We start from the raw sequence: 18,160 nt of genomic DNA on the forward strand, positions 1-18,160 counted from the left end.
ATCACCTGTGGAAACATCGCGTTTATGTTTTCCGACGAATATAATGTCTCAGTTCGACTCACAAATAAACAGTGACACCATCGTCGTTTCACAATGTTTAAATATTACTTTTCAGTGATCCTATCTACTTTGCATTGTCACTATTGGCTTGATGACGCGAAGATGTAGCAGAAACGTGTTTGTGGAGGGTCACCTTTGGGAACGAGTAGTGATGAGAAAGGGATACGTGGAAAACGGACCCCAGCGAAACTGGGCCCCCCAAAAATAGAGAAAACGGCCACTGCGAAGGAGAAAATGACCTCCGAACTCAGAGAAAACAGCCAACATGCTGATAAACGTTTAAAAATTCATTGTTTTCTTTTTTGTTTCGATCTCCCCTCGATGATTGATTGTGTGTTTCGATAATCACAATGAACAAACCCAATTCATTGATATACATAGATATAGGATATTTATATAGCGCACATATCCACGCACTAGTGCATGCTCAATTTAAGGCGCTGGTATTTTCCCCTCGATCACTGGATGTCAATCTCAACAGCACATCGTATTTCAATTTCAACTCCCTGGGGAGTATACAACTCTTGCTCTAGGCGCACCGAGTTTATTGTGGCTCTCTCATGCTAATGAGGTACCCAAATCGACAGCTGGGTGGACTGGGACACATAGTCACAGTACTTTGTCCAAGTTTACTGCACGTTGCTATACCCGCAACTAGGTGTATGCACGTATTCATGTGACCACCATCTGGTCATATACCAACGGCTTCGTAGGTTCTTTTAAGTGCACAGGGTTGTGTACTGTACACTTGGGGTTGTGACAACACTGAAAGAGTCTGCACACAATGTTGACTCCAATATTTTTACACCCGGTCACAGGTGGGCTCGATCCCAACACCTCAACCTCGCTGGATCACTAGCCTGGCGCCTTAGCTAGCTCGCCCACCATGCCCCCATTGGTTGTTTATTTTACAGGTAAGGTTCATGACAGAGAAGAAGGGTAATGATGTAGTGTATGTATTGACGAGCGGGTCAGTAGTACTAGTGTAAACTTTAGCTCTTGTTTGGTTTAAAATATTCAAATTTAATTTCTAGTTTTAAATTTATACCTGCGATAAACTAGTTGTTTCACTGTCCTTCGGTGACAGGTGTTTATTATCTGCCTTAAATTATCATGATATTATAACTTGTTTTTAGTCACGATATGACTGAAATATTGTCGGTAACTAATGGTAACTTCCCATTTTTGGCAGTCTGTTGTGCACTGGACCATGCAGGTGTTGGATCTCACTGCCAAAATTGGGACAACGAGTGTAACCAATTAAGACCAATTAGGTCAAGTGTTAGGTTCGTGAGTCAGGTGTTAGGTTCGTCAGTCAGGTGTTATGCTCGTCAGTCAGGTGTTAGGACGTCAGTCAGGTGGTAACAAGCTAGCTATTGGATCAACTGGGCACTGAGAATGTTTGTACAGTACGTAGTTTGTAGTAGCAATTGAGATCAGTTAAGTCTCATCAATAAGGTGGTAACTGGAACAATTAGGATCACTATAACCCATTAGGAAGCCAAGTGACGTCACTCATTCATAAACGTCGTGTTCTGTATTGTTGTGCAGCTACGATGAGAACCTGTGAAATTTGAATCTATTCGACCATAAAATGGTGCCATTTTGTGATGTGTAAGAAACAGATTACTGCACTTGTGTCAGTCAGATACCATTTACCTTACAACTCGTTGTTTCCAAACCTATTTTACACGCTTTCGCTCGTTAGATACGTTTTCGAACAATTCCTTGTAAGATAAATGGTATCTCACAGACACTAGTGTGGGCTTAACATATGACGTCACAATGCGAATATAAATTGTATTGTTAGTTAAGAAATAATTATTACGGGTCACATTTCGCGTCATAAATGCTCACTACTTTTAGTAGTGTGGGAGCAGGTTTTCAGGAAGTGCTTTAGAGTTATTTCCCTTTGAGGTTATGCTTTGATTATTTGAGTGTACTTTCGGAACACTGCTAGAAGATTCAACGTTAGTGGCGATGGTCGTAAGTGCACGAACCTTCAGGAAATATTGACTGTGTATATAAAGGCTACTAGCCGTGTTGTCGAGACGGACACACATATACTGGGTTAATGTGGCCGAGATGATTTTAGTACTTCTGCTTAAATGTTTTAGAAACGTGTTTTAATCTATTTTGTGTCTCCTTCTTCAAGTACATGTACAAGGTCAGTTTGTGTTTTGTCCTCATATTTATGTATATATAGATATGCCGATGTGTAGATGTATAAGAATTAAATGCATTAAATTAATGCATTGATAAGATATATTCCTCTGCTGAGCCAACAAATTAACTTGCAATTTATGCTGTGTTATTGAAAGTTCATAATTAGTGTATAAGTATATTTAAATGTGCAGATATTAGAATGGCTTAATGAACTGCCCGCTCATTGCCACACAGTGGTAAGTTAACTGTACATATTGTATATATTGGCTGTAGATCTTGAAAGTTGGTTGTAATGTGTCAGCCTTGTAGGCATACAGTTTATTCTGAAGAAAATATTCTTTTCAGTTTAACTGTAGTGACTGTTCCCTTTCTATATTATTCAGGCATAATTTATTCTGAAGAAAATATTCTTTTCAGTTTAACTGTAGTGACTGTTCCCTTTCTATATTATTCAGGCATAATTCAAAGATATTATGTGATATGGCTGATACAAGCAGTTTATCTCATGTATGGTAATAGTATTTTTATATAATATTTACAGAGCTGGAAAACACTGACTAGTAAATTGGGTTTGCTTAATAAACTGCTTGCTGTCAGCTCACCATCCAGTAGCTGTTCTGGGTTATTTCCCCAACTGGAACCTCGTCCGCTACTACAGTAACATCATCAATCTCCGTCAGCGCTTGATCTACATGACCGTTGCCTGACCAATCGGTGTGTTACATTCTGCATAACTGTTTCTCACTCTCAGATCAAGACTTCCATGAGTTGACACTATATTTGTAACCCATTATTGTAGATTTGACTCATTTGCATTGTATATGAAACCTCTCTTGTGAATCTGTATATTTTTGCCTTTGTTTGCTAAATATAAAATATCATTGAAAATCTTAGACTTGTCAATGTTAAATTTTGCTGGTTCTGTGGGGATTTCTTACACCTTTTGTCACGACTAATTTTTAACCGTAACAAAACTACTAAACTACTTCCGTGAGATATCGTTTTTATTAAACTCGTAAAAGATTTAGTATCACGCTCGCTTTTGCTCGTTTCATACCAAATCATCAACTTGTTTGATAGAATGGTTTTACACTTAAGGTCGTTTGATGATGTTTTAGAACGGAAGTTTGTTAGTCACAGACAAAAGTTCTTTTCACAGTTCGAGTCTAGATTAAAATGTTACTGTGACCGAAACTGGCGCTGCTTATGTTTTAAAGTCATAAAAAATACTTTGTAACCTTGTTTCGGGCAAGAATTGTATGGAACTTTTGTGCAGATAAACAAGTTTAGGATAACCATGGCACGATTTAGATGTGAATCTCGTAACCGTAGGATTGAAACTGGTAGATACAATAAAGTGCAGCCTGATACGAGAATGTGTGTATATTTTAACAGCCAATGTACTGAAAATGAAAACAACTTTTTGTTCATGGGTGATTACTGTGGAAGCTGTCAAAACCGGCATCTGTCCAATCTGGCAAGTTGTCAACACTGGCATAAAATATCAGTCCCATCCTTGTACTTTTATCACCAGTTCTTCAATTCGACACATTGTCTAAACCGGATAATTCAGTCCCAGTGAGTACCGTTTTAGACAACTTATACTGTATTATTGTGATATGAAAGGATTAGATATATTGCACAAACGTTTTACTAGTAGCCATCTTTACCTATATTTAATATGCTAATGGCATCATCAAATATTGAAGTTGTTAGAAACACGGATATGTACGTTGCTAAGCAAATGTAATACGTCATGCACCCTCCTCATTGCACATCCGTAGTCATCTGTTATACATCAACCAAGGGAGTAAACTTGTAACCACAGACGTAACCATGGGCCCATGACGTACATTACATGACATACAGACGAACTATTCCTGACTTCTAACGGGAGACTATACCATTTCTCTGATGTATCAAACACATAGGATCTTTGAAGCGTAGATCTCCGTGATATGATGCAATAATGACAGTATCTGAGATCATACTTTTGTGTTGTCTGACCGTCAAAAGTTTGTATTCACTTTAAACAATTACTATTTATTCATTACAAGTAATTGCAAATCATGGAATGATGCAATACAGTGGAAGCTGTCTAAACAGGTACTCACTGGGACTGTGCCGGATTGAACAACTGGTGATAAAATTACAAGCCACGGATGGGACTGAGATTTTATGCCAGTGTTGACAACTTGCCAGATTTTACTGATGCCGGTTTTGACAGCTTCCACTGTAGAAAGATGAAACGTATGTACACCTGATAAACAAAATGAAACAGTAGACTTACAAATCATCAAAAGCACAACCCGTGAAACTGTCGACCAAAATGTGCTGCATTGATGGAGCAAACTGTTAACATTAAAGTTGAAGTGAGCGAAGTCGTGTTCAGTAACTCTTATGCCCACCAGGGACGGATGCAAGCTCCTACACATCTTCACACTGACAAATGATCCTGTCAAGATGCTGTTGTGGAAGTTCTGCCACATTGTCTCTGTAACGCCTGCTCAAGTCCGCACGCACGGCTTCAAATAATCTGCCACGCATATTCATTGGGGTTATGATCAGTCCATGTGTATTGTTGATCTAAATAACATCATTATTATATCTTATAGGGCCTTACAATGAACTTATGACACGCTTGTTGTGCCCGAGAAATCTTCATTTAGGTCTCGAACGAGAACAACATTTGGTTAAATGTCAAGGGCTGATCGATTCTTATGAGTGGCCAGGATAGGTCCACTGTGACGTAGGGGTGTTTGGTGGGCGATATGCAATGCGCATTAACAAACTCGTTGGAGATAATGTACTTGAAACCACATTATTTCATGAAGAATGTTGTCAATTTTCTTTTATTCTGTGAAAGGCGATGTTTCGACATAGATCATGATGTCGTTGCTAAGCAAGTGATGTATATGCATACAAATTGTCGTCTTTCTTCATCAATTCAAGTTCTAAAATGCCCGCCACAGAACACATTATTTCATGATTGTGTAGTTCAACATTTATTCTGTGATAAAACCCCAGTGACTCACGAAAATATACCACAAGGTATATACACCACAATATACCATTCCCAAAGCAAAATCTGATTTTGTAGGTAGAACTGCAGTCGTAATGAAACAAATCTGTGGAAGCTGTGTATAGCATTACTACCATCATAATCTACACTGGGAAACATCAAAGACAAGTAATGAGAGCAATCACAGGTTGGTGATTTTCCTGTGTCACAGGTAATAATTTGCCGTGACAAAAGGTATAAGAGTCCCCTTTGAACCACAATATACTACTTGGAGAAGTCTAAAATATTCAATAACATACTGAGCAAACAATGAACAAGTTACAATGAATTACAATTCAGATTTCTAGTACACTCTATTTGAGTCACAAGACTAAGATAACTGGTCACACATATAAAATATCAACAAACTAGAATCTTGGCATTTTACAGTGGGATCAGATATTCTAACTGAAGGTAGTTTCCACAGTGAGCAGTCAGGCATGCAGTGTCAGTCTTGAATCTTGAAAGTAGACGATGCTGTTGACAGACAGACGTTGATCTGCCTAGGGACACAACTCCAGTAATTCCGAGTGTACGTCTGTGTGTATGTCCGTCAACACAACAACCAGTCTTTATATATATTGACACAGTGTCGGGTACATTCAAGCCAAGAGTGACTGTCTCAGTCAGAACATTCAAGAACAGGAAATAACAATAGACTGCCAAGGGCAGGTCACCGGACTGCTATCAAAAAAGGTCTACCGCTAAAAATACTGTTGCCATGTATACTATATGACAATATAAGTGACTCACAATCCACAAACAAAACTCGAAACGTTGTGACTCAGTGATAACTATCACTTAATCAATGATAATAGAAATTACAGAGAACACACTCTCGTTACAGAGTGCATTGGTATGCTATATAGTCATGATTAAAAGTAAACTAAAATGTAAAGCGTGAGAGCGTTTGATCCAAAGAGATTATGCATCTACTCAAAACTTGCCAGTCAATAAGTGATCCTATAGTTGCATTTCAAATTCATAAGCATCCAAGCTTATTGCTTGACATCAATAATATCTTGGTTTTCAACCAACAGAAGCGTTCTCAAAGTGTGTGACACCATGAGAGATGTAATGCATATAGAGTAGGGTGACTTGCAACACAATGCTCAAACTGAAACCGATCGCCATGGCGTGGCGGTGTCGAGTTATTGACTAGGTAAACTGAAGGGTGAGTACTCGCCATTTCTTGTGCTTTGCAATGAAACAACAGTCAGGCATGTCTGCTACTTTATGGTGTTGATTTATTCATCAAAATTGATGTCATCCTTGCACTGATGGTGCGAGCCCCCTGTGTGTCAAGTGGATAGCAGAGGTTATGTAAGTCTCAGCCGTGCCTTGTTGTTGCCCAACCTCAGTTGCTGGTAATCTGTGGTCCGCAATATATGTACGGTTATCTACGAAATACGTGTATACATACTACCTGGTTTCAGACATGCATGTGTATTATATGTAGTAATCTAGTTGTTTTCCGACATATGCTTGCTGTACATGTATCAATTATGCATACGTTTTATGGTCACGATATGCCTGATGTAACTCACTCACACGGTTAAAGAGCTATAAACCGGGATGTTCATGATATATCACAATTTAATGTAATTTTCAAAAATAGCACACTCTGCACATGTGCACTATGACTCAGTGTGAATGCATCAAGTACCTCACTGTCTCCTCCCATCGCGCCCAGCAACCAGGTGTTGTGCGTGATCGGTTACTGTGAAGTAGGAACGGGGAGGTAAGACTCTGACTTACAACTTGCCAACAGACAAACTATGTTCTGTATTTGAAGTAAATAGTATCAGGTTTTATGTCAGCAGTGATATGCTCTGCTGCTTCGTTGGTTGGTTGTGACGTGTAATGGGTAAACGGTTTCATGGCAGAGCAGTCCGGGAAATATGTATGTTGCCATGACTCTGTATGTTGCCATGAGTCTGTATGTTGCCATGACTCTGTATGTTGCCATGAGGATTGTATCAACCTTGCTAACATGCCGTCATCGGAATAATAAATATGCCGCTCCGCATCCTTGTGACACACATGTTCATGTCGTGAACATCTACTATTCCTATGGCACTGAAACATCTATTGTACGTATCACCGTGATAGATTTACACGCATGCATGTCCTAGTCCGTGTTCTATTCTGTGTCAATCTTATTTCAAGCAGAACGTGACTGTCACCGAAAGACAAAATGGAGACGTCGTACAGCATCCACACTGGAGAGACTAAGACCCTGGGTGTGGTGGACTTTGTGGTGTTTGCCAGCACACTGTCAGGCATGTTATTTATAGGACTATATTTTGCAATGAAAGACAAGAAGAATCACGATCCAGCTCAATATTTGGTAGCAGGAAGAAGTATGGGGGTACTTCCAGTATCATTGTCCCTGGCTGTGACCTTCCTCTCGGCCTTGACCTTGCTAGGACTTCCGGCTGAAATCTACAACTACAACACGATGTTCTGGTGGATAGCTCTGGGGCTGGTTCTGGCAGTAGCTGGAGCTGCCCACGTGTTCAACTCTGTGCTGTACAACATTGGGATCACCAGCGTGTATGAGGTAAACAAAGAGTGCATGACAGGGAGGGATGGATATTGCAGGGAATGCTCATGTTGCTATATACTGCGATGTGATCACCACACGATTTTCTGTGTAAAACATGGAAATATCCGAATATTTCCGAGCGTTTTCCGAAGTTTTATGAATGCATGTAAAAATACCATTTTCGATGAAGATATCGCCTCCATTGTTCCCATCATTTCAATGTATTCATTATTATGCATGGCCATAACAGATTTCATGCATTGTGTCTATTTTTTCAGGTGAAATATACACTTCAGCTGTTTCATCAGGTTTTGAGAGTGACACAAATGATAAGATTATTTACACATATTCCATACACAGGGATTTGGTTTACTCGCAGGAAGGCGACTTTTTAGTTTTAGCTTTCCGCACACGAAGGCGAAACACGGCACCCGTTGATGCTGAGTGTTGTTATAGTAATGTTTACGTCAGGACTTAGTGTTGTTATAGTAATGTTTACGTCAGGACTTAGTGTTGTTATAGTAATGTTTACGTCATTACTTAGTGTTGTTATAGTAATGTTTACGTCATTACTTAGTGTTGTTATAGTAATGTTTACGTCAGGACTTAGTGTTGTTATAGTAATGTTTACGTCAGGACTTAGTGTTGTTATAGTAATGTTCACGTCATTACTTAGTGTTGTTATAGTAATGTTTACGTCAGGACTTAGTGTTGTTATAGTAATGTTTACGTCAGGACTTAGTGTTGTTATAGTAATGTTTACGTCAGGGCTTAGTGTTGTTATAGTAATGTTCACGTCAGGGCTTAGTGTTGTTATATTAATGTTTACGTCAGGACTTAGTGTTGTTATAGTAATGTTCACGTCAGGGCTTAGTGTTGTTATAATAATGTTCACGTCAGGGCTTAGTGTTGTTATATTAATGTTTACGTCATTATTTAGTGTTGTTATATTAATGTTTACGTCATTACTTAGTGTTGTTATAGTAATGTTCACGTCAGGGCTTAGTGTTGTTATAATAATGTTTACGTCAGGGCTTAGTGTTGTTATAGTAATGTTTACGTAAGGACTTAGTGTTGTTATAGTAATGTTCACGTCAGGGCTTAGTGTTGTTATAATAATGTTTACGTCATTACTTAGTGTTGTTATAGTAATGTTCACGTCAGGGCTTAGTGTTGTTATAATAATGTTTACGTCATTACTTAGTGTTGTTATAATAATGTTTACGTCATTACTTAGTGTTGTTATAATAATGTTCACGTCAGGGCTTAGTGTTGTTATAATAATGTTTACGTCATTACTTAGTGTTGTTATAGTAATGTTTACGTCAGGGCTTAGTGTTGTTATAGTAATGTTTACGTCAGGGCTTAGTGTTGTTATAGTAATGTTAACGTCAGGACTTAGTGTTGTTATAGTAATGTTCACGTCAGGGCTTAGTGTTGTTATAGTAATGTTTACGTCATTACTTAGTGTTGTTATAGTAATGTTCACGTCAGGGCTTAGTGTTGTTATAGTAATGTTTACGTCAGGGCTTAGTGTTGTTATAGTAATGTTCACGTCATTACTTAGTGTTGTTATAGTAATGTTCACGTCAGGGCTTAGTGTTGTTATAGTAATGTTTACGTCAGGGCTTAGTGTTGTTATAGTAATGTTTACGTCATTACTTAGTGTTGTTATAGTAATGTTCACGTCAGGGCTTAGTGTTGTTATAGTAATGTTTACGTCATTACTTAGTGTTGTTATAGTAATGTTCACGTCAGGGCTTAGTGTTGTTATATTAATGTTCACGTCAGGACTTAGTGTTGTTATAGTAATGTTTACGTCATTACTTAGTGTTGTTATAGTAATGTTCACGTCAGGGCTTAGTGTTGTTATAGTAATGTTTACGTCATTATTTAGTGTTGTTATAGTAATGTTCACGTCAGGGCTTAGTGTTGTTATAGTAATGTTTACGTCAGGGCATAGTGTTGTTATAGTAATGTTCACGTCAGGGCTTAGTGTTGTTATAGTAATGTTCACGTCAGGGCTTAGTGTTGTTATAGTAATGTTTACGTCAGGGCTTAGTGTTGTTATAGTAATGTTCACGTCAGGGCTTAGTGTTGTTATAGTAATGTTTACGTCATTACTTAGTGTTGTTATATTAATGTTCACGTGAGGGCTTAGTGTTGTTATAGTAATGTTTACGTCATTACTTAGTGTTGTTATAATAATGTTCACGTCAGGGCTTAGTGTTGTTATAGTAATGTTTACGTCAGGGCTTAGTGTTGTTATAGTAATGTTTACGTCAGGGCTTAGTGTTGTTATAGTAATGTTTACGTCAGGGCTTAGTGTTGTTATAGTAATGTTCACGTCAGGGCTTAGTGTTGTTATAGTAATGTTTTCGTCATTACTTAGTGTTGTTATAATAATGTTTACGTCAGGGCTTAGTGTTGTTATAGTAATGTTTACGTCAGGGCTTAGTGTTGTTATAGTAATGTTTACGTCATTACTTAGTGTTGTTATAATAATGTTTACGTCATTACTTAGTGTTGTTATAGTAATGTTTACGTCAGGGCTTAGTGTTGTTATAATAATGTTCACGTCAGGGCTTAGTGTTGTTATATTAATGTTCACGTCATTACTTAGTGTTGTTATAATAATGTTTACGTCAGGGCTTAGTGTTGTTTTAGTAATGTTTACGTCAGGGCTTAGTGTTGTTATAGTAATGTTTACGTCATTACTTAGTGTTGTTATAATAATGTTTACGTCATTACTTAGTGTTGTTATAATAATGTTTACGTCAGGGCTTAGTGTTGTTATAGTAATGTTTACGTCATTACTTAGTGTTGTTATAATAATGTTTACGTCAGGGCTTAGTGTTGTTATAGTAATGTTTACGTCAGGGCTTAGTGTTGTTATAGTAATGTTTACGTCATTACTTAGTGTTGTTATAATAATGTTTACGTCATTACTTAGTGTTGTTATAGTAATGTTTACGTCAGGGCTTAGTGTTGTTATAGTAATGTTCACGTCAGGGCTTAGTGTTGTTATAGTAATGTTCACGTCAGGGCTTAGTGTTGTTATAGTAATGTTCACGTCAGGGCTTAGTGTTGTTATAGTAATGTTTACGTCATTACTTAGTGTTGTTATAATAATGTTCACGTCAGGGCTTAGTGTTGTTATAGTAATGTTCACGTCAGGGCTTAGTGTTGTTATAGTAATGTTCACGTCAGGGCTTAGTGTTGTTATAGTAATGTTTACGTCATTACTTAGTGTTGTTATAGTAATGTTTACGTCATTACTTAGTGTTGTTATATTAATGTTCACGTCAGGGCTTAGTGTTGTTATAGTAATGTTTACGTCATTACTTAGTGTTGTTATATTAATGTTCACGTCAGGGCTTAGTGTTGTTATAGTAATGTTCACGTCAGGGCTTAGTGTTGTTATAGTAATGTTTACGTCATTATTTAGTGTTGTTATAGTAATGTTCACGTCAGGGCTTAGGGTTGTTATAGTAATGTTCACGTCAGGGCTTAGTGTTGTTATAGTAATGTTTACGTCATTATTTAGTGTTGTTATAGTAATGTTCACGTCAGGGCTTAGTGTTGTTATAGTAATGTTCACGTCAGGGCTTAGTGTTGTTATAGTAATGTTCACGTCAGGGCTTAGTGTTGTTATAGTAATGTTTACGTCATTACTTAGTGTTGTTATAATAATGTTCACGTCAGGGCTTAGTGTTGTTATAGTAATGTTTACGTCATTACTTAGTGTTGTTATATTAATGTTCACGTCAGGGCTTAGTGTTGTTATAGTAATGTTTACGTCATTACTTAGTGTTGTTATATTAATGTTCACGTCAGGGCTTAGTGTTGTTATAGTAATGTTTACGTCATTACTTAGTGTTGTTATAATAATGTTCACGTCAGGGCTTAGTGTTGTTATAGTAATGTTTACGTCATTACTTAGTGTTGTTATATTAATGTTCACGTCAGGGCTTAGTGTTGTTATAGTAATGTTCACGTCAGGGCTTAGTGTTGTTATAGTAATGTTTACGTCATTACTTAGTGTTGTTATAATAATGTTCACGTCAGGGCTTAGTGTTGTTATAGTAATGTTTACGTCATTACTTAGTGTTGTTATATTAATGTTCACGTCAGGGCTTAGTGTTGTTATAGTAATGTTTACGTCATTACTTAGTGTTGTTATATTAATGTTCACGTCAGGGCTTAGTGTTGTTATAGTAATGTTTACGTCATTACTTAGTGTTGTTATATTAATGTTCACGTCAGGGCTTAGTGTTGTTATAGTAATGTTCACGTCAGGGCTTAGTGTTGTTATAGTAATGTTTACGTCATTATTTAGTGTTGTTATAGTAATGTTCATGTCAGGGCTTAGGGTTGTTATAGTAATGTTCACGTCAGGGCTTAGTGTTGTTATAGTAATGTTTACGTCATTATTTAGTGTTGTTATAGTAATGTTCACGTCAGGGCTTAGTGTTGTTATAGTAATGTTCACGTCAGGACTTAGTGTTGTTATAGTAATGTTTACGTCAGGACTTAGTGTTGCTATAGTAATGTTCACGTCAGGGCTTAGTGTTGTTATAGTAGTGTTCACGTCAGGGCTTAGTGTTGTTATAGTAATGTTCACGTCATTACTTAGTGTTGTTATAGTAATGTTTACGTCATTACTTAGTGTTGTTATAGTAATGCTCACGTCAGGACTTAGTGTTGTTATAGTAATGTTCACATAAGGGCTTAGTGTTGTTATAGTAATGTTCACGTCATTACTTAGTGTTGTTATAGTAATGTTCACGTCAGGGCTTAGTGTTGTTATAGTAATGTTTACGTCATTACTTAGTGTTGTTATAGTAATGTTTACATCAGGACTTAGTGTTGTTATAGTAATGTTCACGTCAGGGCTTAGTGTTGTTATAGTAATGTTCACGTCAGGGCTTAGTGTTGTTATAGTAATGTTCACGTCAGGACTTAGTGTTGTTATAGTAATGTTTACGTCAGGACTTAGTGTTGTTATAGTAATGTTTACGTCATTACTTAGTGTTGTTATAGTAATGTTCACGTCAGGACTAAGTGTTGTTATAGTAATGTTTACGTCAGGGCTTACCGAGGCATAAGCGTAGGTCACTTCCTCCCTATGAAGATAAGGTGGAAACAGAGAGGCTTGTTTCAACGTATTCGCAACTGAGATATTGTAGTGAGAACTTCGAGACAATTTCTTTGAGTGGCATTGTAGGAGTTAGAAGTTTAGAAGTACAATAAAGGGCATACTTTATGGATAACAACATATTTTCTTCTTGCGTGCGACAGATTCATGTACCGGTGTCAAGCAGGAGTGGAACATGAAGACGGGATTGTATATATGTACCAGATCTAACGAAGAAAACAACTACTTTGATTATGTTGCTTTTTCTATGTTAATATTTCATATGTTTCCACATTTGTTGGTTTTACTTCTACTATTCATATTCAGCCTCCAGCCAGATCGTCCAAAAGGAATAGGATAATATTGATCACCCTGAGCGACTGCTCGATTCACTCAAGTCTTTAATGAGTTGCTGGTCGGCTAAACTTCAGATGTACTTACAAGGGCAGGTGGAGACTTCGGAATCTATTCCAACCAGAATGGGCATATTTCAGAGGGACCCCTTCAGTCCTTTGCTTTCTGGCCTGTCTTTATATCCTTTGCGTTTTCTGCTCTATAGGGAGGGGGGTTACCATCCCGGACCTCCTCAGCACAGATTCCCAACACCTCTTACTCATCTCCTCCACTTAGATGACATCAAGCGTCTTGCCAACGGAGATGCCTGTTTGAAAGAACAGGTTCTTACACTGTACAAGGAGATCACCATATCAAACACACTGAACAAGGGGAACAGTATGTCAAACACACTGTACAAGATGAACAGCCATGCACACTGATCTTCTAATAACACAATACTTAGGTAAATATGAAACCTTATAACCACAGAAAATTTTCAGATATTTCTAGCAATGGCAAAGTGGTTGACATTAGTGTAGGGATTCAGATAAATAGACCAGGGACGTAGCTATCATTGTACAAAAACGTCCCGAGCTTGACACATGATTTTTGCTCTGAAAATTGGGACAACCCTCAATACTATCTAAATGTAAAGCTTTGCAATCTGACTTTTACGACACTGCTTAATACGCGTTGTAGACATCATATTATTACATGACATGATTAAATGTGGAGGTAAAAAACACAGAAATAGGATCCAATTGGATCGGTCATTATACCATCCAGGCATTATAGTTGTTTGAGTAAGTATAAGGAATACGTACGCCTGGATTGTCAACAGGACATGTGTTCACGCAGATTATGATTCATGTGCAACGACCACTGAAATATCCATCACAAAATAGTGAAGTGTAACCAGTGCAGCGTTAAAAAGTGAAATAACTGCAACAGTAGAACAAACGGAACGCAAGGCAGTAAAGCACAACAATCGATCCAACACATGACAGTAATGTGCATCAATTAGTTGAACACATGGCAGTGATGTGCAACATTTAGTGGAAGAAGCGACATTAATAGTGAAACGAACAGCAGATGTTTATAGTACATTTATTACAGCAGATTCTAATGGTAAATGAAACACATACCTGTAGACTCTAACAGTGAATAAAGCACATGACTGTAGACTCTAACAGTGATTGAAACAGCGAAACTGAGTGTCGATCATTTCAGATGAATGTATATTAACATCTCCAACTATAGATACCAAGTCCAACGTAGGGGATACTAAGTTCTACGTAGGACATACTAAGTACTACATGGGAGATACTAAGTGCTAAGTCTTATGTAGGAGAAAGTAAGTCCTACGTAGGACATGTTAAGTCCTACGCAGGTGATACCAGGTACCTCATAGTACGTCCTACGTATGAGATATTATGGCCTCCGCAAGTCTTGATAGCTGCTACGTAAGCTCATACACAGGAAATAGTATAAGCTAAGTAAGGAGATAGTATCTGCTATGTCCAATGTAGGCGATACTGCGTCCTACACTGGACGCAATAGCTCTTACGTAGGAGATATTGTTAGAAGAGTGTGTTTTCTGTAATTTGTATTATCATTGATTAAGTGATAGTTATCACTGGGTCACAATGCTAAGAGTTTTTGTGTGAATTGTGGGTCACTTTTCAAATTATATATGTTCTTTTCTCCAAGGTATGATAACATGGACGTTATCTGCCAGACAGACGACGTCAGGATCCCGCACCTGGGATGGCGTGTCCTTACCCGAATTACGGTACACCCCTGTACTTCGGTCCTGACGATAGGGGATAATGTCAGTACCCGGAGGCCCTTGAAGTTTTACCGTAATTCCTCCAGCAACCACAAGACGATGACCTTCGTTTAATAATAATAATGATAACAAAATGGGAAAAGAAGAACAAATTCATCAAACAAAACAGACTTTTTAGAAACAATGAAAAACAATTCTATAGGCAACTTAAAATGATTGGTGACGGTGAGCATGATAAACGGCCTCCCATGGATGCCAATGAAAGGTTCTGGAAACAGTTGTCTATACCCGGCGACTGTAACCTGGAGGCACCATGGGTCAGTGATTATGACCATGAAATGCATGAGAAAGTAACTAGGCCGTTTGTCTGTTACATCTCACCAGATTGTCTGAAAAGTGGAGTAGTTGATTGGACCAAGCAAGACATCCAGAGTCTTGATCGCCTGACCAGAAGGATCATGTCAGATAACAGAGCACACCACCCTCGTTCCTCTCTTAATCGTTTATACATGCCAATCAATTCTGGAGGTCTGGGTTTTATGAATGTGACAGAATTTTATTGTGTACTTTTGCACATGTTTATTTATCGGATGATCCTCTGGTGATGCACGTCAAGATTCACGCTGAAAGCATGGAATTCCACAGAAATTTTAAGCGTGCCAAGGTTTTTGGACACAATCTGAAATTTGAAGTTGATTCCTTCACCAAGTCTGTTCGGAGTCGGTCCTCTGTGGAGAAGCTTTCTGAGAAAAGCCATTGCATCGTGTGGACATGCAGTGTGTAGAACAGAACAGCAGTCCAACCGACTCCTACGCCTGGATGAAGTCGACTGGTCTCAAATGTGAAACTGAGGGCTTCCTTTTTGCTGCTCAGGACCAGTCACTTCCCACTCGCAATCGCCAGGGTGTGATTCTGAACCAAAATGTGAACATGAAATGTCGTCTATGCAGTGAATTTACAGAGACTGTCCAACACCTTGTCAGTGGATGCCCTTCCTTGGCACAAACAGCATATCTTAAAAGACATGATGGCATGGCTCACTGCTTTTATTATCGTCTCCACAATGCCAGTGGCTTTGACCCCGAGGTCCATCCATGGTACGACCCTGAACATGTCCAGGGCATCCTGGAAAATGATGCTTTTAAACTTCTCTGGAATAGGCCAATTTACAGTCTGAGACGAATTCCTTGAAATCTTGTCCTTTTTGATAAAACCAATGAAATTATATATATCATTGAATTTTCTGTTCCTCTTGACAGCAATGTAATTGGGAACATTCGGGAAAAGCATGATAAATATGCCAAACTCGCCTTTGAAATGTCTCGCTTGCATCCCAAGTACACTGTCATCAGACTCCCCTTTAAGTCTTTGAAGACTCCCCTTTGTTCTCGATGCCCTTGGTTTGGTACCTCCAGATCTCTTGGGGCAGATCAGGAGTGTACCCGGGTTCTCCACCGGGAGCACAGCCCTTCTGACAATCTGGGTAATGCAGAATGCTGCAGTGTTGGAGAGCCTTCATATTCTCCGGAAAGTTCATGGTGGGTTCGACTAGGCATTGTTTTCTGGGAGAAATCCCATTTGATGTCTGGGCTGCGTGTAGAGAGGGCGAGGGCCCTGAGCTGATGATGAGCCTTCCCGGCCTGCCTGCATATCAATCTTAATCTGTAAAACATAATGATAAATTATGCATTTATATTGCGCCAGCTTATCCAGAAAATACTCCTGCTCAAGAGCGCTAAGCCGTAAGCTCTTTTGGAGAGGATGGTCTTCAGTGTGGACCGGAAGCTGCTGAAATTTTCAAATCGCCTGACATCCACTTGTAGCCCATTCCACAGATCACCGTCTGCTCTGCTGAAGGTTCTGCCACCATATGTGTTGGTCCGGAATGGTGGAACTGTCAGCAGTTTCTGGTCTGCAGATCTCAGTGTACGTCCAGGTTGGTGTATGCTTGTCAGTTCTTGCAGGTACATCGGAGCAAGCCCATGAAGCGACTTGTACACAAGTGTTAGAAGTTTGAAGATAATTCTTTGTTTAATAGTTTATTAAGACTGTGTTGCTGGTCAGCCCACTTTATGGTCACTCTATAAGACTTCAGCTGCAAAACTTCCGTCTTAAGCCAAATGCTGGTGCTTTTTAAGATAGTTTTTCAGACGATTCCTTGTGACCAAACACAAGAATGATAGCGCACGACTCCCGACCATGGGCTCTGCTACCCCTTAAAGCTGGATCCGTACGTCACAGCCAACACCTTCTTCCTTTTGCCCATTTGACAACAAGCCGTACGCCTACCTAACTTTTCACTCCCCACTTCTATTTCATGAGGCTGTGAGGTGGATTCCAAGAAACCTCAAATCTCCTAACCATATATGTCTCTTGGAATACAACGAGCTGCTACCGAGGTCCCCGGACAAGTTGTTCCATCTTGATAGTACACTCATTTTCCCTTTACCTAATCTATGAATCATCTCAACTTGCCTCCAACAGGCACTAACGACCTACTTTCTTGCTTATTTCCTCCGCAACCGAATACCTACCTCTCTTACCTTGTTTATGTTTCCTACCTCACAAGCCTTTATTTATCATTTCCTATTTGAAATGTAATAGTAAAACGCTTTAGTCACCTGTTATTAATAATATCATCCTAGATCTAAATAATATACCAATATGTATAAATCATCTACATCACCATCTATAAAAACAGTCTGTCTGACTACTTATTTAGTAGACAAACTTCATTTGAGTATTTCTGCTCTCTCTTTGTAAGATTTGGGCGAGTTAAATTTTTATATTTGTGACCCATTGCCTAAGACTTGTGATTCAGTGGCATTGTATTTGAAATCTGTATTGTGATTCACTGGAACTTGCTCATTGTTTGCTCAATATATTATTGAATATTATAGACTTGTCTGTTTTGTATTTTGCTGGTTCAGAGGAGAATCGTTATACCTTTTGTCTTATACCCTTTACCAACTGTAGCAATATGAAATCATGTATTGTATAGCCAACTAAAGAAGTTAGAACTCAACCTAATCCAACGACGTCGTCGTCACTATTCTGACCTAG

The 18,160-nt window shown here is 38.5% G+C and overlaps 2 protein-coding genes across 3 annotated transcripts in view; one reads left to right on the forward strand and one right to left on the reverse strand.

Moving 5' to 3' along the window:
- The first annotated feature begins 6,956 nt into the window (after positions 1-6,956).
- LOC137287357 (sodium-dependent multivitamin transporter-like) overlaps positions 6,957-18,160 on the forward strand; it is a 32,260-nt gene continuing 21,056 nt past the window's right edge. Inside the window, exons 1-2 of one of the 2 annotated variants that reach the window (XM_067819611.1) lie at positions 6,957-7,028; positions 7,460-7,850. In XM_067819611.1, the coding sequence (XP_067675712.1) occupies positions 7,485-7,850 (366 nt within the window). In that variant the 5' untranslated portion in view covers positions 6,957-7,028; positions 7,460-7,484. Of the gene's footprint in view, positions 7,851-18,160 lie in introns of both variants that reach the window. The other variant, XM_067819612.1, reaches the window with a different exon arrangement.
- Positions 7,925-16,616, reverse strand: LOC137288274 (uncharacterized). Its single transcript, XM_067820749.1, has 4 exons — positions 16,507-16,616; positions 12,427-12,532; positions 8,995-9,141; positions 7,925-7,939 (listed from the first exon to the last, which is right to left on the reverse strand). Exons 1-4 carry the CDS (start codon positions 16,614-16,616, stop codon positions 7,925-7,927), a joined length of 378 nt encoding a protein of 125 aa, XP_067676850.1.

The sequence above is a fragment of the Haliotis asinina genome, chromosome 6, assembly GCF_037392515.1.
Source record: "Haliotis asinina isolate JCU_RB_2024 chromosome 6, JCU_Hal_asi_v2, whole genome shotgun sequence".
In the NCBI taxonomy this organism is placed as follows: domain Eukaryota; kingdom Metazoa; phylum Mollusca; class Gastropoda; order Lepetellida; family Haliotidae; genus Haliotis; species Haliotis asinina.

Coding starts and splice junctions, on each gene's coding strand:
- LOC137288274 (XM_067820749.1), bottom strand. CDS start 16,616: ATGAAGGCTCTCCAACACTGCAGCATTCTGCATTACCCAGATTGTCAG. Junction 12,533..16,506: donor CTGCCCCAAGAGATCTGGAG/GTACCAAACCAA, acceptor AACAACACTAAG/TCCTGACGTGAGCATTACTA. Junction 9,142..12,426: donor TAACAACACTAAGCCCTGAC/GTGAACACTACT, acceptor ATTACTATAACA/ACACTAAGTAATGACGTAAA.